We start from the raw sequence: 23006 nt of genomic DNA on the forward strand, positions 1-23006 counted from the left end.
CAGGCTGAGTATATTCTTGTGTTGGTGCATGGTGAAGCATGTGCAAGACTTTCACATGCAGAACTTTATCAAGCTACAATTTGTAGATATAAATGCTTCACATGTGCACCATTCACAGAGGTCTGCTAAAATCAAATCCACTGTTTGCTCTGACGTATTGTAAAAGACCAATGGCCAGTGGGGAAACTCTCCAGGGGAATCTACAAAGAAAAGGAAGAGTCTCACTGACTGCAATGTGGCAACTAGAGGGCAACATGGCATGTCAATAAAATGAATTGACTTGTAGACAAGACAGGGAAAGTAACCATTGGTAAGTAACAAGGTAGGGTACCGATTTTAAACCGATCTCATTTTTTAGTAAAGTTAATGAAGTGACTGGAGTGGAATTAGGGAAAAACACTGACTGCCACATAAAGGCGGACTAAATATGTTAGAGGGGTACTTGACAACTGGATATCCACTAGTGACCAACAGTTGAAGTGATGTGCAACCAAATGGATTTATGGACAAGGGTTAACACTCAGCCCCCTCGATGATGTATCACTCAGTCAGTCAGTCACACTGTTGCAATCCAGCCAAAAACAGAACAATAATAACCAGTTATTTTGTTGGAACAATGCCGAAGGAAAGAGCTGTGTTGTAAAGTGAATGCGTGTGCAGTAAAGTGGATGCAAAGAGTATCTGTCATAAGGTAGAGTGGATGTGTCATGCAGTAAAGTAGATGTTTGTGTATTACATTGGATGTGTGCGTGTGGTGATGTAGGTGTGCGATACAGTTGAGTTGGTGCGTCATGCAGTAAAGTGGATTTCTTGCAGTAAAATGGGAATATGTCTAGAGTGGGTGTGTCTTGCATTAAAATGGATGTGTGTGTTCAGGATATGTTGTACAGTAAAGTGGGTGTCTCATGTGGAAAAGTGGATGTTTGTGTATTTAATTGGTTGTGTATAGTAAAGTTTGCGCAGTAAAGTGGGAGCCATGCAGTAAAGTGGGTGTATGTGAAGTAAAGTAGACATGTGTGTGGAAAAGTACATTTGTCATATGGTAAAGTGGGTGTGTCATACAGTAAAGCAGACTTTTTGTATTAAATTGGCTATATGTGTAGTAAAACAGATATGTTATACAGTAAAGTGGGCGCCATGCAGTGGCGAAGTTTGTTTATTAAATTGGATTTGTATTTAGTAAAGTATGTGTGTCATATAGTAGAGTGGTTGTCTTATGCACACACACACACACAGTAAAGTGGATTTCTTCCAGTGAAATAGCTGTGTGTCTTGTAAAGTCAGTGTGCATAGTAAAGTTGACCTGTTGTGCAGTAAAGTGATTGTTCGTTTGTTAAATTGGATGTGTGTTTAGTAAAGTGGAAGTGTTATATAGTACAGTTGTCACTGCAGTAAAATAGCTGTAGCGTGTGTAGTAAAATGGGTGTGACATGCAGTAAAGTGGATTTCTTTTGGTACACTAGCTATGTGTCTGGTAACAGAGTGTGTTGTGCAGTAAAGTGGATGTGTGTAATAAAATGGGTGTGTCCAGTAATGAAAAGAGTCACATTTGCACATTGCAAAGTATCACAAAGTAGGGTTGTTTAGTCTGCAGGGTTGTTATTGATGGTGTACAGAGTTGCACAGCTTTAGCATCATACATGTGGTCCACTTTCACAGTTGCTATACCAGGTTCAATTTTATGAAGTGAGACAAAATTGAAATTCCTGCTAGTGGGGAGCCCTGGTGAGTGAGCAGCCTGCCAACCTGGTGCCACTTTCACAGCTTTGATGTGTGTCTGGCATGCTGTGCTGCAGATGCTGCTCTGTATGATGCATCGTCCTCCTCACTGAAAAGCACAGCATCATCCCAAATGTGGGCTTTTTTTGTGAGGACTGAGTCAGGAGCATCTTAGTCTTATAGTATTGTTCAGTGTACAGTGGCACAAGTGCCTTTTGGAGTCACTACACCTTTGGTCATCTGACACAATTGCTAAAATATAAAGTGACCTTTTTTGAAAGCAGGAAATGATATGTTACAACAAGGAATGTAAACCAGTATGTTCAAAACAAAAACTAGTTTCTGTAAGACCAATTTTTGATTCAAATCCTGTTGTCTAAAATCTGAAGCACTTTTCCTGAATCTTAGATAATCAAACTGATGCAATCCTCTTGCTTTGATTGGTAATAGGTCTGTATGTTCGCATTTCTTTTTGGCTGCTTCTTCCATTCAGTGCCATATCTTGCCCTACCCACTTGATGCCCCTCATGCTCTCATCCATCCACATGTGACGGTCATGGGTGTGTATAGGTAACTACCTGCCAGGAGCTGGAAGGGATCTCTGCAAATTTGCCTAGTCCCCCGAAGGTGTAGCACCGGTACATGTGATCCAGAGACTCCGAGCAGTGCCACAGCAAGCCGAAGCTCACGGAGTCCTTGTTGTTGTGCTGGTGGTGATGCTGGTTGCTCCTTAGCTGATCCTTAACAATCCAAGCAGGGGATATGAAGCTGAAACTGCAGACGGCGACCAGAACGGAGGACAGGAGCACCCAGAAGCAGCCCACACAGCTGAACATGGTAGCAGCTTGGGGCAGAAAGCCCGGAGACAGAGTCAGATCAATCCCAAACCCTGCTTCTTCTTCTTTCTTCTCCCGGCCCAGGAGCGAATGCATTTGGAGCTCACGCCTTCAAGAGCGGCACTTCAACTTCAGCCTCAGCCTCCTGACCAGCACTACATCAGCAAAAACTAAAACTAAAAAATAATTACAGTCACTGGGCGTCCGTAACAGCAGCTGTGAGACTCCCCAAAACATCTGGTCTGGGGAAAAAAGAAAAGAAAAAAACACACTAAGAGAATTGTGGTGAGTGATGGTTATACAATAAAGTCAAGTCATCCGCGCCCACACTTATGCTGGTACAAAGCTCAAATCTGACTCTGGAGATGTTTGGCACACCCAACACTGGATGCGCAGCTGTCATAGCAGTGCAGGTGGAGGACTTCACCAACTCAGAGACCAGACATTTACTGCAGCCGCCGCTCTCCTCCGATACTCCCTGCGCCTCAACACGGGAAGCTCCGGACTTTGCTTTTCAGGACGAGTCCGCGTGAACGGCGTCGAGCTACCGCAGGTTAATAGGGAGACTTCCGGTTAAGACTTTCAAAGTAAAGTCCAGCTTAGAAAAGTGGCGACAAAGTTTGAGGCGTAGTACAGACTTTATTCTGTAATGAATTAATAATCATATTTATTGTAAAGCGATAAATTATTTTAAACAGTTCAAACTAAAAGGGCGCTACACAATATTTAAACATAAATGTCCGTTTATTCACTATGGTGAATGACTTACACAGAGCCTGTTGAAAAAAGGTAGCCCGAAGGATAGTATCTTAAGGTATGCTATATTAGTTGGAAAATGTAATGTTTTTGGACAGTAAGCAGGGATTACATGTGAAAATGTGTGGTTACATTATTTATTTATTCATTTATGTGTATTTTATAAATATCCAAACTTTATAGAAGGGTACAAAGCATCGTACATCAAACACCATATAATTATCTCATTAGTCTCATATAGGACAGAATTACTATGCGTCATATACAAATGGACGCATTTTCCAGAGCTTTTATGAAATGATGAATTTTGACAGAAAATAGCACGACCTAAATAGGTATAAAATGTACATGTCCTTGTGCTAATTTTAGGAACACGACGCCAAATTTCAGACTGATAGTTTAATACTGATTTTATTTTGAAGGGAGAGCGCTTCATTTCCGATGCTTTTGTCTCCTTAACTTGCCTAAAAGCCGTCGGTCTGCAGGTAGCTGAATAAAATGCGCCTTGTACTTTATTTTCTGTGCACCACACAAAATTATAATAAAACAGTGAATAATATTATGAAATATTTTCGGTCTCAGGCACATTTTATTTCCCGTCAAACAAACTGACCCTGAGCATTCATATAGTCTAAAGGTGGTCATTGTAGTTACTTCTTGACGCAAGGTAACAGGACTGTCCCTCAGTTACCATAACAACCCCCCTACCGGTCAGAGCTGAGGAGGGGAGGGGGTTTTGTGTATTTCAGGTGGGCGTTGCCTCTGCACGTGCAAGTTTTCATTCTACAAGATCTTCTTAAACCGCCTGCAGACCGTGCCGTGGACTGGCCAGGAAGCATCTGTAAAGTTTATTTCCCCAGACAACATGAGAGCCTGTTTCACGCTGATTTTTATCTTCAACTTAACTTTATGTGATTAACCACCAATAAGATCCACTACTAAAATGAATTAAAGACATGAAATGCTGCACTAACAGGCTATTTTTGAGCCCCTTCAGCTGTAGTTTATAGTTTTTAATTGTTGCATTTTCCTGGACATGTTATAATAAAAATAAGAATGCCTCCTAATAGAGGAAGAAAAAAATACATCACCTCGATTTTAGTTTTACCCTAAACATAACAGCATATTCAACATTGCCCCCACCTGGTCAGAGGTGATAACTGTCCACCCTATGGGTGTTGGCACAAGGATCTTTTCCCACATTTTAACATTAATGTAGCAAAAGTGTGTCAGCGGAAGAAAAAATAATTGACAGACAGACAAAGTTTCATAATATATGTATTTAAATCAAACACAATTTAAATATATTATAGATTAAGTACACATAGATGTCATTAGTGGTACATAGTACCAAGAGTCTGTTCTGGTTCTTATCCACATCTTGGTAAGGCTCAAAAAAACTTTTTAAAAAAATCATTTATTTCACCTTCCAGTTAAACAGTCCGCTCATCACTGAAGTCTGTTTCAGTGACATGTTAAAAAAAAAACAGCCAAAAAAAACAAAAAACAAAAAAAATCAGCAATCACCATAAAAAAATTAACATTAATATTTGGGGTAAACCAGAAATCTAAATAGATATTTATACATAGAACATTTAGGACGAGGAGTTTTGGAGTTTTCCAACACAACTGGGAGTATTTTCTTCTATGCTCTGTAAAGGTGCCAGGATATTTATACAGAAGGTCCACAAGTCCAAGAACTGAATCCACTCTTCTTCACTGTAACATTTCCAGATGTTGTACAGTACCAAACAAGTAAAGCTACGTCAGCTAACACCAGTAAACAGCTGGCAATGCCTCTCTGGGCAGCCTCATGGAAGCGTATGCAAAAACTGTACAACGTTCCAAACCAACAACCCTTTAAGCGGCTGACCAAAAGACAGAAGTTCATGTAAAAACAAGGAATGGTTATAAAAAGCGTGGGCAGGTGTCATCAAGTAGTGAACAAAACATTGCTATTGTTGCATCCTCCGCAGGTCCGAGATAAGACAAAAGTGAGAGTGTTGACTGACATGCTGCAGCTTCTCCTGGTATCATGCCAAAAGTTTCCTTCCTCCAGTCTGATGCACTTTGCTTTACTCTCAACACGTGTACCTTTATAGTGTTATGGAGCAGGAAGAGTGGAACAATGATGTACTTCAAGTTTTCTATTAGCCCAAGTGTGAACAATCACTCATCCAAGCTCTCAGCTACACGAACGCACACACGCACACATGCACACCTGGTGGTTGGAGAAGTGATAAAATGCCTTGTTCTTTCTCAGAGTAATGCAGTTCATTGCAGTGGGAACTCTGTGTACTGTTTATCACTGGCTTGGCCAGAATCTGCAGGGAGTGACAGTCCTTTGGCTTCTCAGTGGGGTCATAACTGCAGACAGACAGAAAAAGACACTTAAGAGATCCTGCAGTTATCCCACATGCACGCAGGAATGAGACTGCTGAGTGTGGTTGCGTACCTTGGTGGCCTTGCCGGGGCTGTCATGGTTTGACTGGTGAACAACGTCGTTGACAATCATCTTGGCAATCTGCCACGCCATCTCCTCCTGGGCCTTTGGTCACAGTGCACACAATGCATTCTATTTATATTCTTTAATGGACTGGTATAATGTGACGTTTTATACACACCACTGAGAGAGCACTGCTATGGGCTTCGAGCTATTTAATCATTTATGATAACTCAGCATAGTGCAATCTCACCTCATCCGAGGTGCCTTGGACCCATTTCTTCATGGCTTGAGAAAATATGGAACCTAAGTGAGAGGAGTGAGAAGACAAGATGACTTCATTGCTAAGCAGAAATCATTAACATGGCTAAAAACTGAAGGCTAATCTTAGCATTTTAGAAGGACTATCAAAGTTAAGTCATTAAGTAATTCATCTCCAGTGCCTTCATTAACACATGAATAATATTTAATCAGTAAGAAGTCAGTTTGTCATACCCTGCTCTAGTCCTATAGACGGCACTCTAATAAGCTGGACCCGTAAAGTAGTGAAGCTGTTTTTGTTTTGTTTTTTTATAATCTATAATAAGAGAAAAGTTGCTAAATATTTCAGAGCACTATGAGCTATAGGAAGAAGATGAGATTTATATTCATGACTTTCATGGCAAGGAGAAAGCAGATAAAAATATGACAGAGTGTAGGGTGAGAGAAGTGTGACCGTATCATACCTTTGGATTTCTTCACATCCGGCTCTGGCTCTGCCTCCCTGATAAACTGGCCCAGCTCATTCACTTTCCCCAAATGTCATCCTTCTGAGAAGACAACAGGACAAAACTGAGCCTCGGGCACATCCGCACACAAACACACACCATCCCAGCACTGGTGTGAGGGTATGCGTATCCCTTCAACAACTGTAATTTCAGCAAGAGGATAAAAGCAAATCTCCCAGACTAAACTTCTGTCTTTCAATAAGATCATTCTCTTGATTTATTTCTGCACATGATTTTTCAAAGCACGCTCATAAAACCCTACGACGGAGTCAATAACAACAAAACACGTACAAGCACTAAATCCAAACAGCAATCAAAGGAACATAAAAGGAGAGAAAAGTGAAGGTAACAGCAAGGAAACACAAAACCATGAATCAAGCAACAGTTAATCTTTGAAAAGATTAACATTTTCTGTCACTGGATAGAGGCATAAACACTCACCCAGCGTACGGCCGCTGGTACAAGGTCTCAGGGTCCAGGCTGGCAACGTCCACCGTTATCGCCTCGTCAAAGTTTTTGAGGATTTTGATTGCTGCCTTTCTGGCGCTTTGCTGCAGTGAACAGACCATGAACAGCATTTTTAGCAGCATTACAGATATCACTTATATAAAATGTCATTTGGCATCGTTATATCTCCATCCCTACATTGTTTTGTTGTGTAAGATAACTAAATGACATGAATGGTCATGAACATTTGACATTAACAAAAATATCTTTATTATCCGTGTAATGAGGCGGGACAGGTCTAAATGTCAGCAGACATCCCTGCAGGGGCTGAAGGTGTGGGTCACCTGAGTGTGAGAGCTCTCGCTGACATTTGAACTTGAGCGGTCGTTGTCCATCGGTCCGCCCTGACCTGGAGTGCTGACATTCACAAACTCATCGGCCCGCACTGAATTGATGAGGTCACTCAGGTATTTGTAGTAAAGGTTGCTGGACAGGAAACCTGGCATGTAGACCTGAACGAATGCAAAGCAGGGTGAACTCAGGGAGAAATTAATGAGCTTTCTGATATATTTCTGGGCACAAGTTACAGAGATTCCCTTCTGACCTTTATGTTCTAACAACAGTTTTCAGCTTTCCTTTCATTAACCAAAACCAGAAGCATTTATCAGTGGTGTAATGGGACGATTTGTCAGTGACTTGCAACAAAAAAACCTTTATGGAGGATCCTATTCAATTCACAAACCTAATTAAATAAGGCCTTCACATGCTTCTCTTCTAGTGTTTCATTTTCATCATCCCTTTATCCTTAGGAGAAAACCTCTATTAAACACTGAGACCTTGGCGTGTTTTTCTATCAGATGATCTGACCTTCTCCATGGTTGTCCAAGCCTGTCTGAGTGGAGTGGTGAAACAGTCAGGGAGTGGCCCTCCCTCTCTGCAGATATTTGACTCTATCTCCATCCGCACAGAGTCACCGAAGCCCAGAGGGTTGGTAGCCTGGAGTGAGAAATACCTGAAGGGATAATAGAAGAATATGCAAAGAGCTTCAGAAAAGGGTGCCATTTTTTTTAAAGATATTAATCAAAACTGAACAATTCAGACAAAACCTCAAGATTTTTAAATCTTACTCTATAAAGCGCAGATGATTTAGCGTGACGCTGTAAACTATTTGGTGTGCAAAAAGGTGACATTTATGAAGAAAAATAATTACAATTCAAGCAAAATAGCTCCCAATAAATATAACAAAGCTGAAGCTAAGAGGAGGAAAATGCAAGATTCCACTACTGTCATCTCACTATAAATGAATTACTGACCTTTTACCTTCTCATTCTTAACAAAGAGAAACAAACTATCTGCACAGTTTAACTTACTGTGAGCCTGGTGGAAAGCCTCCACTGAATATCAACCAACACATTAAAACATCACAATTCTTCATGGCTGACAGACTAATCTTCATAAATGCCAAGTAGAGTGCAGTAGATAAAGTCTAAGAAAGACAAAGATCTTCAATAATTAATTTTTTCGTATTTCAACAGATGATGTCAGCCTCTTCCTTATGCCCCAAAATTCCCATTAAACCAAAGTTTTGGTCTGTAATCTTAGGTCAATATGTTAGGTTGTCTGACAACTGCCTGTGTTAGTTTTATGAGAACCGTGCTGCAGGAATGTTAGGATTTTTGAATTTAGGACTATTTATATGTGGTTTGTTTTTGTGAAGGTGCCTGAAATTAGGTCAAAGGTAAATATGAGCTTCCGAGATTTTGTTCTGCTAAATAAAATACGCCACTGGTGAACTCTGAAACCACTACATGTCCAAGAGAACGTGTGTGCTAGCAAGTTGCTGAATTGGACAATACAGCCGATCCCATTGGCAAAATATCGATATCAAATTGCTGTTTGTCATCACTGTGGCATTTTTTTTGGCAACAAGTGGAAAAGATTAGTTGCTAGCCTATATAACATTCTCGTTTACTGAACTTTTACATTGAGTCAGTTCCAAACTAACGTGACATCAACCGTGTCTGAAACATTGCGTGTAAACATTGCTGCCGTTTGCATATCACAGTTTAACTACCATCAGCAAACTTTTCTGTCAACTTTCAATTTTAATGCTCAGGGTCTCAGTACAAACATACCCAAATTGGAAAATTTGAATATGTTTGGTCTTGAAATAAGTTCAATGTTTGTTTGACTACTAAAATTTGTTTTGTAATGGCATTTGCATGCTCCCACAACTTGCCCCACCTACTGTCAGCAGCAGCTCCACTAGATGTAAAGCTTCCTCTCTCATGTGTAAATGGAAAATGGTCCAAAGACTTCACTTTAAAATAACAAAACAGAAATAATTTAATAAGCTTCAAATTAGAGATGGACCGATCCGATATTACGTATCGGTATTGGTCCGATACTGACCTAAATTACTGGATCGGATATCGGAGAGAAATAAAAAATGTAATCCGATCCATTAAATATCAAAAAAACACCTCACAAAACTTGCGACACGGCGTAACTCGGCTCATAACTGTAGCACGTCGGAGCAGTGTGGTCACGTGATAGAGCGGCTGTGTGTATTTGTAGCCTGCTAGCAAACATTTCATCTCCGAGGAAGTTATCTCAGAGAGAACTAAAGCAAGTGTGTAAGTTCATCTCTGAATGTTTGTAAAGCATTCCCGCGTTAAGCTTAACAACCGATATATAGAGCAACTGCCTCTTCTCTCTCTCTCCTGCTGCTACTTCAATCGTGAAACTGCTTAATGATCAGCTGATCGGCTTTTCTGTCGCAAGTCCGTCTCTCTTCTTAGTTTTTGGCCCACTTTGCACCAGAAAGAGGAAACCAGCGGCTGAACAACAGCAGCACTATTAAGCTTGATAAGCTGTTGTTAGAATTTATTTAATATTACTTTCTACACCAGGATCTTTTTCTATGCAGCTGACGGCTGGTAACTGTGCAGGGGCGGATCTAGCAAAGTTTAGCCAGGGGGGCCGATAGGGCATTAACAGGGAAAAAGGGGCACAAAGACATACTTTTCTTTCTTATTCTCATTTAAAATATCTAGCTTTTAATTATTTAATAATTATCTGAATCTTACACCCAAAGTTTTAATCTGATGTAAAATGTATAGAAGTCCATTACTGTATATAGTAACTGTTAAGTCTAATATACCCTAGTAAGCTGTAGTACTTTTTCCTTTGGGAAAGTACCATCTGTGAATTCTGCAATTCTGTTGAAGAAAGATGTTGAATCTATTTAATTATTCTTGAAAAAATAATTTATTTCTGTGAATTTTATTCACCCTGCATCAAATTAAAGTTGATTACATTGATTAAGCATCATGAGGAAGAGGGTGGTTCCCTATTTTCTTTTGCTGGGAGTTTGCAACCCTATTAGTTAGGTTGCTTAATATTTCTGCTAAGTGCTCTTTAAAATACCAGAATAGGGAGGATGGAGAAGGTTTAACTTTATTAGATTGATCAGTGTTGCTGATCTATGAAATATTTTGGGTGCAGTGTGTTTTTTTTGTTTTTTGTTTTTTTTTTTTACATACAGGTATAACAGAATAGCTTTAGTGTTGTTGTTGTTTTTTAACTTGAGTATGAACTTATACAAAAAGCAGCAAGATATTAAAAAAAACAGTTTTATTGATTAAAAAACACACTATATCGGATTCATATCGGTATCGGCAGATATCCAAATTTATGATATCGGTATCGGACATAAAAAAGTGGTATCGTGCCATCTCTACTTCAAATACTAGTTTTATCATTTTAGGCTTACAAGGCTAGCAGGCAGAGTGTACTCCACACTAGTCAGTCAAAGACACAAGTACAGCTGAACCCTCCTTCAACCTGACCGTGTGCAGACACTCACTGCTGCTGATTCACTGTCACTGATCACCAAATAATGTACCCAAAGATAAAAACACACCGATTTAATCACACCAGGAATGAAGGTCTTCAATGAAACACCGTTACTGAGCGCACACTAAACTTAACTTAAAACTCATATTTGATGATAACTTGATAGATTTAGGTGAAATCTGGATTGAAAATGAATGACGAAGGAAACAAAGAGGAGCAACCTTTTAACAAAAGAAAACACTGAAAGAGTCTTAGATTACTTTCCTACTACAAATGTATTCTCAAACTCAAAAGAAAGAATGACCTCAACATGACAGCAACTTCCAAACATAAAGTCAATCTCCACACTTTTAGAAAAAGTAACTGGTTAAAAAAAGACAGAGGACCTACTTGTCATAGAGAATCATGGCATCATTTTGAGCCTCCTGGCCATCATATTGGCCCTTTTTAGCTGCTAGCTGGTTCTGGAAGTTGTCTGCCGCCAACCAGAACTGCAGTACATTCATTGCTTCTTCCTTTTCCATGAACTATGAGAAGGAAAACAAAGAAGAGAGAAAATTCTAGTGAACCTCACTGTGTATATGCTGACAGGACATCTTTTGTTAAATGTTTACTCTTTCTTTGTGGATGGAGTTTTGTATCATATCCGTGACACTGTAACAGGAGCATCTACGGGTTCAGTTTAGTTTCCTGTCTGTATGGAAAGGTGTACAGAGCCAAGAGGAGGCACAGACTGTGTGTTATAGCTAGAAAATTGTCATTCTTCTAACTGAAACAGTGTGAAAATGTGTAATGATCAGGTACAAATAAATCATGTTTGAGGAACCAGTAGGCCCACTCACCTCGGAGAAGTAGAAAAGAGCTGACTCACAGAACAAGATGTCAGCCAAGAACACAGAGCCACTAGTCAACACTTCAATCTGGTATTTACAGAAATGATGGCTCCGCAGGAATTCGCTAAAGTGCCTGGAAATCAGAAAGCAGGTGGGAGGTGAATAGTGCAGCAATGTGGAAGACAGGATGGCGAAACGACACGGGGCACGGGACGAGCTTTAATCCTAACGTCAAAACGTGCTGCGAATATTAACTGCTCTTGGAAATGAATGGACAGAAACTCACTGTTGCTCCAAGATAGCGAAGGCTACCGACTGTGCAATGACAAAGCAGTTTGGGTCCACCATGCCATCTTCTCCACAAATCTTAGCTACACAAAACAGAAGAGAGCGGATATTTTCACACACCAGGATCACATTTAAAATAGAAGAATTACTGCAGAATAGAATAACCCTTTATTGTCATCGTACATGTACAACGAAATTGTGGATGCTCCACACCAACTGCGCAGGAGTAAATGGTAGACAGCATGAATAAATAGCAAATAGGAGAAATGTGTACCATAAAGAGAGACCGATACAAATCAAGAGAAAGGCACACACTGGAGAACAAGTTGCAAAGTGCTTGGAAGTAGTGCAAAGAAAAGACTTGGTCTGAGTCGAGTTACTCAGACCATGGCTCAGATTAGTGAAGTGGATGGGCAGGGGTGGGGTGTGGGGGCATAGTGGACAGAACATACAGTCCGAATGGCCCAGAGGAAGAAGCTGTTTGTGAGGACACTTGCGCACATGCACACACAAACACACACGCACTTTTTGAACAGATGGACCATAATGTGCTGTATTAAAAATAGTGAGACAACATCTGTGGTCTTACCAACTATGTCATTTCTGATCTGTTCTGTGATGGGGATGGGCCTCACAGCATCTGGAGAGATGTACTTGGTGAAGATAGTAACAGCATCTTTCTCTATACCTGCGAAACACACAAATTATCTCTCAACTGATGCTCAAGTAAAGCTCTTCCTCCAGGTGGTCAGTCTGAATTACCAATTAATGCATCAATCTAATGCCCACATGTCTTTGCCTGTGCGCACAGTCAAATTGTTTCAGGCTGCTGGACTCGTTCCGTCATGGTAAAAACCAAGTGTACAATTCCACCCACTGCTTTTATGAAGTTTTCACAAGCTGGGTCATGAAAATAAACAGCTGAGGGCACTAATCATGCTCACACAATGTCATTAAACCCGTGCGGACGAAGAGGACGGAAAGAGATGACATGCTTAAGAATGCCACTCAAACCTTTAATGTGGTGACCAATGTGACCTCACACAGACCTGCCGTTTCATCCTGAGCTCTTCAGAAAAATGCCTAATGGCACCATTTACAAACTTAAGCCAGACTGAAAATGTGAAAACACAATACCAAGATAACATGTTTTCTTCTTTGTGAAATTGTGTTAATTTCAAAACTTATTAGTTTTAAATAAAGTAACCTAATTATTTATGCTAATTCTGAACTAAAATACAAATTTAAAATTGATGAGTTTTCAATTGTGAAGTATCTATGATGGCCCACCTGCAATAACTTCAAGACCCACTAGGGGGTCCCAGCCAACACCTTGGAAATCAGTGCTCTAATGTAAAGCCATTTTCATCCACTGCAGCCCTGTACTATCTTTGACATTAATCAAAGAACTGCATGCAAGAACACACAAGGACAGTAACCAGTCTTAAAGCTGTCAGCTCCTTCTACAAAGTGTGTGTGATGTCTGAGACGGTGCGTGTGAGATCAGAGCAGATAACGGTTTGTTGACATCATGGAAAGTGAGTGGATGTCCTGTGTGCAGCACCCTAGCCTAAACCAAAGCGAGTATTCACAGAACTGAGAATGTCTCTGAAGTTTCTGAAGTTTCTCCTGCCATAAACTACATGTGAGAAAGGACAAGTTTGCACAATGTGCCAACCCCATTCTCCTGACACAGTCCGGTGTCCACTTCCATTACAGGTCACTGTAGCATTTTCAGTTTACTGATGTACCAAATTTGCCACAGCATCAAAGGATACAATTCAGTTTTATTTATATAGTGTCAAATCCCAACAGCAGTTTAAAGCCCTTTACATTGCAAAGTAAAGATTCTACAATAATACAAAGAAAATCCCAACAATTAAATGACCTCCTCTGAGCAAGGACTCTCCCTTTAACAGGAAGAAACCTCCAGCAGAACCAGGCTCAGGGAGCGGCAGCATCAGGAAATGTACGGGACAGATCTGACAAATCTACATTAAGGTCTTCAATCTTAGACAAATAGGAAAGCTGCCATTTACGAAGATTTCTCAGTATACTGAAAAGTGATTGGTTGGCCATCAAAATAATAAATAATTTCCCCTGTCAAAATATAGAATCCACAAAGAAAGTTAAAAACCTGTAAACAAGACAACAAATGTAAAGATAAAAAGGTGTTTAAGGGGAACTCACTTTTCATGAGTGTGTCAGAGAGGTCTCGCAGGGTGCTGTTTGACTGCACCTTAAGGGGGGTCCCCGACCTGGAGGGTGTCTGCCTGCTGGGTGTTGCTGTTCGAGGCGTACCGGGTCTCGCTCCTGCTTCTGTGCTGGATGAGTCCCCCTGCTGAGTCTGAACTGTAGAGCCTTCGCTGTTACTGTGCCGTGCAAGGACATTGGGCATTTTCTGGGTGAGTTCTGAGAGCTCTGAGCCGTCTGGAGACGCAGGGACCGGCTCGGCCAAGGAGCTGTGTTTGACAGAGTTTAGACTATGCGCTCTAACACGTGACCAGCTGGTGGAGCGGAACCTCTCAGCCTCCAGCCAGAACCGAACCAGGTGGTCTGCACCTCGTAGTTCCATGAAATGCATGAAGTGCGGTATCGCGACATTGTCCTGAAGGGCCTGCTCAACCGTCTTGGACATGCGAGAGCGCGTCTCCTGGGGCTGATAGTTCACACTGGAGTGACCTGGAACATCAGAGCATAATTCATTGATTCAACTGTAAAATTTTAGCAACAACACATTACAACAACTTAGGTGCATTTATTAATGATAAAACTTACGTCATCTTTATACTACAAATTAAATCTTAATAACTGATATTTACTTTATGCTATTTACACAGCATATACTTTAATGCCTGCTTTTAAAGACTCACAACAGCAGAAATTCCATCCATTGTTAAACACTTCCGTTTAAATGACAATGAGATTTACACTGTCTTTGAACACACATTACTCACTCAAGTGCTCAAGTTTAATAACAGACTGTGGGCTACATTCTTATTTACAGCATCAACCTTCAAAGTTAACGTGCACACTATATCGATGGGAGCTGCAACATGAAATGAAAGAGAAAAAGAGGATTTTCTGTGTTCAGCTCTCTCTGAACATTTGGTCCTGGCTGAAGGGCGCCGTGATGGGAATTCTAACTCCTGGATATTTGTTTTGAAGGTTTGTGAATTTCCAGCTCATTCTCTGTCTGGAGTTGGTCTTAGACTAGGGCTGTTCGATATAACGATATTTATCGGATGACGATATAAATACGTCTATAGTTTCATTTTACGCTATCGTTTGTTTCGTGGTGTCGCTAAATAAACTGTTTACGGCAATATTTTTTCGTTTTGATGGTCACTGTAGTGGCTATATTAATTTCTTAAAGTTCTCTCTTTCTCTTATATTTTATATAACCACACTATGGACGGACAAGCGCCTGTTTTATGCGTTGTGGTTAGCAACAATGACGGTAACAGCATCGCGTGTCCGCTTGTTTATGTTCCACATAAGCCTTTCACAATAAAACTCAAGATCTTGTTGAGACTTTTCAAAATTAACTGAATCACGTGAAAGAGCAGATTATTTACAGATGAGAAGTAAAAAAGAGCCGCCAGGTGCTAAAAAATAAACCTTAAGACTCAAACGTTAGAACAGGCTTTCCCCCGCAGCACGCCGTGTAATAAATACTCACAAAGAAAACGGCGGCCGTTACAACTTATGTCTAAAAATGTATAATTTTATGCATTTGTTAAAACACTCGACTCCAGCTACATGACGCGCAGCTGTAAACACTTCCCGCAAGACGAGCTGCCCGAGATTTACAGAATTTACAAAAAATGTTACATTTTTGTGATTTATATCATTATCAGGACGATAGAATTCTTATATCGGGATATGAGATTTTGGTCATATCGCACAGCCCTATCTTAGACTATGCAACAGATGATTTAACACAGACAAAATTTTCACAACCGTGCGTCACAGGCACACATCTGTGTGTCCTGTCCACACTTTCAGTCATGCGTGGATTAAGTGGTCAGAAACTACAGGGGCATCCACAGCAACCTTTGACTGTACAATCCCACCATGCTCCAAACTCCAATCCGAGTCTACAGGTATTCTGGAAACATTACTCAGAGATTTTGGTCCATATCAACATGATAGAATCACACAGATGCTGCCAACTACACATCCTTGATGTGAATTTTCCATTCCACCACATCTCAAAGGTCCTCCAAAGTGCACCATGAAACAAATATCTCCCACACAATTACACTACCACCAGCTGGCCCCATTGATAAAAGGATAGATCCACGCTTTAATGCTGTTTACACCATACTGTGACCCTACCAACTGAATGCTTCAGCAGAAACCGAGACTAATCAGGCCAGGCTATGTTTTTCCAATCTTCCTTTGTCCAACTTTGGTGAGCCTCTGTGAATCGTAGCCTCAGTTTCCTGTTCTTAGCTGATAAAAGTAGCACCCAGCGTGATCTTCAGCTACTCTAGCTTATCTGCTCAGAGACACTCTTCTGCATACCTCACTTGTAACAAGTGGTTATTTGAGTTACTGTCATCTCAAAGCAGTCAGGCCATTCTCCACTGTCCTCTGACATAAACAAGGCATTTTACCCAGAGAACTGCTGCTCTCTTGATATCAACTCTTTTTTTGACCCTTGAGATGGTTGTTTGGAAAAATCCCAGCAGATCAGCAGTTTCTCAAAATCTTCACATCAGCCTGCCAAAAATCACAAGCCACGTTCAAAGTCTTCAATTCAACTTTCTTCCCCATTGTGGTGCTCAGTTTGAACTTCAGCCAGCTGTCTATATGCCTAAATGCACCCCATGTGACCAGCTGATTAGTTATTTGCATTAATGTGCAACTGAAGTGACTGTCGATGTAATCTGGCTAAATAATGCTTCAAAGGGAGACTGTGTTTAAGCAAACTGAGTGCTCTATTATCCATCCTGACTAGACACCCGACTGTCTTGCGTGATTTTGAATCACATCACATCAGCTGTAGTTAGTCTGAAGCGTGGGCTGAAGTTTGGCAGTGTTAAGTTTGCTCTTTGAAAACAAGATGGTGCTTCAAGATGTGTCACGCAGTGTGTGGTGCTTTTAGTCAGCCTCTTTAGATTTTTAAAGATCACACAGTCACGGCCACCTTAACACTGAAAGCTGTTAGAAATCACAGCAACTAGTCTGGCATCTACGCCGGGATAATCAAAGGCTCCTGTTTCATTTGCAAACCTTTTCACAGTAATTCAATGTCTGTTAGAATGACTTTGAATTTCGGTCATAGTGGTACCTGTTTTATATTTTAAACACTAGCAAAGAAAACAAAACAAAAAAAACCTCATGGCTCCTGCCTTCAGAAGCCACAAACCCTCAATCCAACCGTGAAACTACGCCTCTCTGCCTCCTAGACGCACCCTCATTAATGCTTCCTTCTTTTTCTTCTCCAGTCTGTTGAAACCACAGACCAGAAATCACCACTGCCCAGCAAGTCTCATTGAGACTTTGTCGTCTAAGCTGCAGCACAGGTTCCTCCACCTCCATCCGGCACGCCCCACCTGCTCGTACAGTTCCTGTCACTACAGTGAATGCTCACCGCTCCACATCATGACATCCAGGGAGCGTACACAGAATCTAATTATAGAGTATTTTTCGTCCCCACGTCACTGCCTGAGAAGATAAGGCCAACCTTACCCTGACAGGAATGTTTGGGTGCTCGCGATACCTGATACATATAGCCCAGTGAGTGGCTCACAGGATTAATGAGGGAATACTGCCACTTGCATAAGACAATAGGATGTTTCTGCTCTTGTAGTGACGCAAGAGGCGTACTATCGCTGTAACACCAGAAACAGGAGCTTACGGTCCAACCTTAGTGACAGCTGTAATTACCTTTGAATTTTGACAGCCTATTAAAAAACTGTACTTATTTTCTATGTTTTTCTTGATTGTCAGAGCTTTTCTGTATTGGTTTCAGTACATCCAATGTGAACCCTTTGTTAATTAATCTATCAAATAACAACACATTAATTATCTTTAATAATGTATAATTACTTTTCAAAGACAAAGGCTTCATATCTCCAGTTTCAGCACCTAAATGGTAAATGGTCTGTATTTGTATATATAAGGACCCCAAAGCGCTTTACACAATCATCCACCCATTCACACACTGGTGATGGCAAGCTACAGTGTAGCCACAGCCACCCTGGGGCGCACTGACAGAGGCGAGGCTGCCGGACACTGGCGCCACCGGGCCCTCTGACCACCACCAGTAGGCAACGGGTGAAGTGTCTTGCCCAAGGACACAACGACCGAGACTGTCGGAGCCGGGGCTCGAACCGGCAACCTTCCGATTACAAGACGAACGCCCAACTCTTGAGCCACGATCGCCCCAGAGATGAGAGATCGTGTCTGCTTTTATTTGTAATGTATGACTAAGAAAAGTTTCTTTATGTATGAAACTTGATATAACCAGGAAACTTCACTTTGAACACTGGGATAAAGAAACAATTTCTGAGCAAGTTAACAAAGTCAGTCTTAATGCTTGTTTCCTATCCTTTTGCATTCGTTTCTGAGGAAAACTCATTTTGGTTTAACCAAATTGTATTCAAATAAGTACAGAACAGCAGAGAGGTCCTTCAAAGTGTGCATCATGTTATAACTCAAACTGTCGGAAAGGTCACAGACTAAATAAATGAATCCTTATATATACACATATTAATAACTGTAACCAAAGACGGACAACAAACCTGCATCTGGATCAAACTCAAAGAAACCCAAAGTAAAATCTGTCTATGTGATTCTGAATCTACAACGTTTTATAGCTAAATATTATTCTGGGTGTTTTTCTGCAATCATTGGAAACGACGCAAAAGCTCATGAGTGCAGCTTCTGTACCGAGATCTCCAAAGTGCGCCGCTTCCATGTGGCTCGGCTGCTTCTTGAGGATGGCGGTGCGACCGCGGGCAAAGGAGTCCATGTTGGCCGAGATGGCGCTGATGGCCACGTGGCTCGGCCCAGCAGCTTCCTGGATGGCATGGTGGTTCCTCAGTCCTGGAGATTGAGGGCTGGTTGGAGCTGTGAGCACAAGATGAAAGAGAGACAACAGAATTTTGTTAAAAGAAGAAAAAGAATATAATAGCATTGATGTTCTGAGTGGCCTGAATGTGTGACAACAGTGTGATTTATAAGAAAGGGTCCTTTTAGTGAGAGTTTCTGGAAAAGCTCATAGTGTACACAAAGCCTCGGGCTGTGGCAGATGCTTGAGAAGACAGACTGCTCAGTGTTTGTTTCACTGTGCGCTGTGAGCTTTGTTAGCAGCTAGAGGCTACAGCTTCTGTCCGCGAGACAGTTTAACCAGCACTGATTAAAGATACTTAGAGAAAACCAAAGGAAAGAGTTATGAATCTTTCAGCTGTGATCATTTAAGACCTTTTTAACACCACATAAGAACAATTCTTCCACAGCAATGCCTCAAGAATAAGGGAAAGCCAGAAGCAGGAAAAAGACTTACAATTCCATAATAAACGCAACCATTCATTTGCATTCACATCACATGTTTGTCTCTACTTGTCATCTAGAGGTTATAATAATTTCTAGAAATGTAATTACAAAATTTAAGTTGCTTGTGTAAGTGGATGAAGCCAAAGTAAATGATTTGCTTTTCACGTTTAATTAAGCTCAAGCTTCCCGACTGCTGCTGTTGCTTTGGATCTGTGAATTCATTTCAAACTTTTAAATACAGTCTAAGCCCTTCTTTGAGGAAACGTAATCCTGTTATACATTTTAAGACCATCCTGTAATGTTGCTGGCGGAGCAATCAGAGATGCACTTTTTTCCAAGTCAGCTCAAAGTGGGCGAGGGTACACAAGCGCATCAAAAAACACAAAAAAACATTTAAAAAAACAACAACAACACTGGATATTTGTGCTTATATTGCCACCAAACACAGCTGTGTCATTTCAACAACTACCAAACCTTCCATAACCTCACGAGAGTAAAGAGGAACTCACCTCTATTGACTTTAGTGTCTGTCCCTTTCTCAGGTTCTTTGCTTTTGGCTGTGGGGAGAAAGATGAGAGCAGTGGTTGGAAATGGAGAAGCAAGCAGTGTTTTGAATCATAATACGGGGAGGGTGAAGAATCAATACATGAGATTTCACTGAAGAGTTGATGTCGTGGGGTGGGGATGTGTTTCCCACAACAACGATTCGGTAACACTTGTTGAACTCTAAAACAGACTTCTAAGAAAGGCTGCTTAATAATATCTGCAGAACTGAAAACTACTGAAAAGGCAAAAAAAATAAATAAAAATACATTGTTAGTCGCTATCATGGCAATGTCGTTTCACACTGTGTGGTGCTAGTCTGTGTTAATAGTTAATTAGCCCTTACATATGCTTTCCTCCACCTGGCCACACTGCTGCTGACAGATGTGGGTTAAACCTCGAAACTGGGTTCTAAAATGTGAAAACAATTTCCATCCTGCTTTATGAGTCATTCGCAAACTTTTCCCAACATCCTCCACTTCCAAAGATAAAAAGTTTGTAGGACAGACCCCACAGTTCTAAATTAAAAAGCTCCAAAGAGCATCATTATCAATCTTTTTGCTTACTTTCCCCACATGAATTATGCTCATTCAACTTCAGATTATTCCATGGTCATCCACGGCCTCTATACACCGCAGTTTGAGAATCACTGCTTTACAGCGTGCAGACAGTCAGGGCTTTTATACTAGAGTCCTACAATTTGTGACCTTGGTCTATCAGTTCTGGTTTTCCTTCACATGACTGTATGCTAGTTTACACCTGAAGGTCACCAAGATTTACTGATTGTCCCGGAAAAATACACAGTGCATATAATACAGCAGATATGTGAAGCCATTCCAAAGCTCTGCAGCTGTCAAATTAACCAAAAAGAATGATGTGTGCACCCTGCAGGGGAATGAGTGCATGCTGGCAGACATAGTGGCAACCATTCATCAGAGTGACCCTCCACTCATATCTCCGGATGAAGCAGTTTGGTTGGGCCAAGTGACCGTTTCAAGCAGTGACATGACAAAATGGACCGGGAGGCCTGAACAAATGGAGCTGAAGATGCTCTTTATGTGAGACATTTGGGATGGAGCCATATCTGAGTGTGTGTGTGTATCAACCAAGAGTCAATGTTGGCTGAGACCGACAGGCTGTCTGCCACAGAGAAGCGACATGGTTTTTAAAAAGCCAGTCATTTTTGCACAACTGGACTAAAACACAATGATGCAAATAACTACAGTGAAGTAATGCTTTTACGTAAGGTTAATGTTATTACAGGACAATGACAGGTGGGTGAAATGGATGCTACTATTAAGAAAAACTAGTAACATAAAATAATAAACTTTTAATAACTACAAAGATAACTTACAATAATGTATGAACAGAGTGCCTGGGACTTAGTGGAAAATTGCATTCAAATTTCATAGTAAAACTTTCACTTCCTCCTTTTTTTGGCATTGAAATTCTTCTTCCTAACAGGGAACAAATTCACTTCCTGTCAATCCTGAGCAGCATTCTGGGTATGGATAAGTGAAGTCTATATTTCCTCATTTTGGTGATGTGCTGTGTCAGCTGTTTTAGTCACTGTCACTGTCACTGCCACCACGAAAAACACGAATCTTTAGGGGATACCAAACCGCAGGCTAGTTTCAGCAGTCAAGTTATTATGGTGGCTTCCCAAGGAATAAGACAGGAGATCTATTGACTACATTATTAATGGCCTCTCTGGCCTTTATATATGTTTTCTTATTGTGTGATTTCTATCAAAGGCGTCAGACAAACCTGTTGTCACCTGTTGTAGGATCGTGCAGCAGAAAAATAAAGTCCTTTCTTTCTTTTCCAAATGTATTTGCTACACCTACTCTATCCCCCTTAATGTTATAATTTTCAGTTTGGTTGACAGGGTTTCAGATTAGGGCTCATTTGTAGGTGGTGGCGAATCTGACATTTTGCCCACCCACTTTAAAAAAAGATGTAGATCAGACACAAAAGACGCCTGTCAGTGTGACTCCAGCCTTCACAATGACCACAAAAGAGGTTAAACTGTGGGGCTTTGAACTGAAATTCATTGTCACGTTGTGTTCAAGAAAATATAGAAAAACACAGGCCCAGCCCATCTAGGTTCTACTCAATAGTGATTGAAAATTAGCATTAGCCAACTCCAGGTTCTCTACAGCCAAATGTGTTACAGGAAACGTGTGTCCTTTTGATAATTAACAGCTCTGACTGGAACACAACCTGTCACCGGTAAAAATTTCTGACATATCTTGCTTGTTAAGTATGTATGAAAATACCTCAACAGAGCTAGCTAGCTGCTACTGAACATTTCGACACAAGCGTTGCTTTGGAGCAGATAACAGTGTTCCTTTGATGCTATGGAAGCCCTGAATTATGTCTGCATACAGGAAGGCGTTGATGTAGACTTGTGGCAGGTTTCTGTGGTGGATTTAATGCCACCCCGGCTAACATAAAGTTAGATAAATCAGGAAGGGGGTGGGGGGGGGCAGTGAGGCCAGCGCTAAGCTAATCATGTAAAAGCAGTAAGGAGCAGCGGCAAAAGAGGAAACGCATTCCCTCAAACACCTCAGTTTACACGGCTAATTTATGCACCGACAACCTCATCAGTCACATATTATCGGGCACCCCTCTCCGCGGCGCTAGCTACCATCGACGTTGCAGCGTTCAGCGGGAGCTTTTTCCTCACCTTTCCTCTTGAAAAACGACATGACGGGATTCACACTCTGGACGTTTCCTCAGCTCACTGACACCATCCCGTGGATTCGCGGTTGTCTTCATTCAAATGCAACTGTCGCGTACACTCCTGAGCTGGAAACGGGTTATTGTCGCAGCCACGGCTACCGCTGTCAATTAAAATATTTCTGCAAATCCGAAACCCAGTTCGGCAGCCATATTGTCAATAAACGTCTCACTTCCGGGCTGGTGCGGCAGCAGCATTATGGGAAATGGTGTACCGCCTGCGTTGGTCAGCAGAGGGCGCTCTTTGAACGTGAAGAATATTAAA

The 23006-nt window shown here is 41.1% G+C and overlaps 2 protein-coding genes across 2 annotated transcripts in view; both read right to left on the reverse strand.

Annotated features, from left to right (window-relative positions):
• Positions 1–3105, reverse strand: part of lhfpl7 (LHFPL tetraspan subfamily member 7) — a 128895-nt gene extending 125790 nt beyond the window's left edge. The window contains exon 1 of the mRNA XM_085173882.1: positions 2298–3105. Coding sequence (XP_085030008.1) covers positions 2298–2651 — 354 coding nt within the window. The 5' untranslated portion in view covers positions 2652–3105. The remainder of the gene's footprint in view (positions 1–2297) is intronic.
• A 1471-nt stretch (positions 3106–4576) lies between these two features.
• On the reverse strand, positions 4577–22934 carry akap10 (A kinase (PRKA) anchor protein 10). The gene is given in 16 exon segments (XM_085173883.1): positions 4577–5678; positions 5781–5859; positions 6008–6060; positions 6480–6549; positions 6551–6563; positions 6963–7072; positions 7313–7480; positions 7836–7980; positions 11217–11353; positions 11669–11792; positions 11946–12030; positions 12537–12635; positions 14138–14629; positions 18851–19030; positions 19966–20013; positions 22689–22934. Coding segments are annotated over 16 exon segments (1887 nt in total). The 5' UTR covers positions 22711–22934; the 3' UTR covers positions 4577–5616.
• Between the last annotated feature and the right edge of the window lie 72 nt (positions 22935–23006).

This window comes from Neolamprologus multifasciatus, chromosome 10 (assembly GCF_963576455.1).
Source record: "Neolamprologus multifasciatus chromosome 10, fNeoMul1.2, whole genome shotgun sequence".
Classification (NCBI taxonomy): Eukaryota; Metazoa; Chordata; class Actinopteri; order Cichliformes; family Cichlidae; genus Neolamprologus; species Neolamprologus multifasciatus.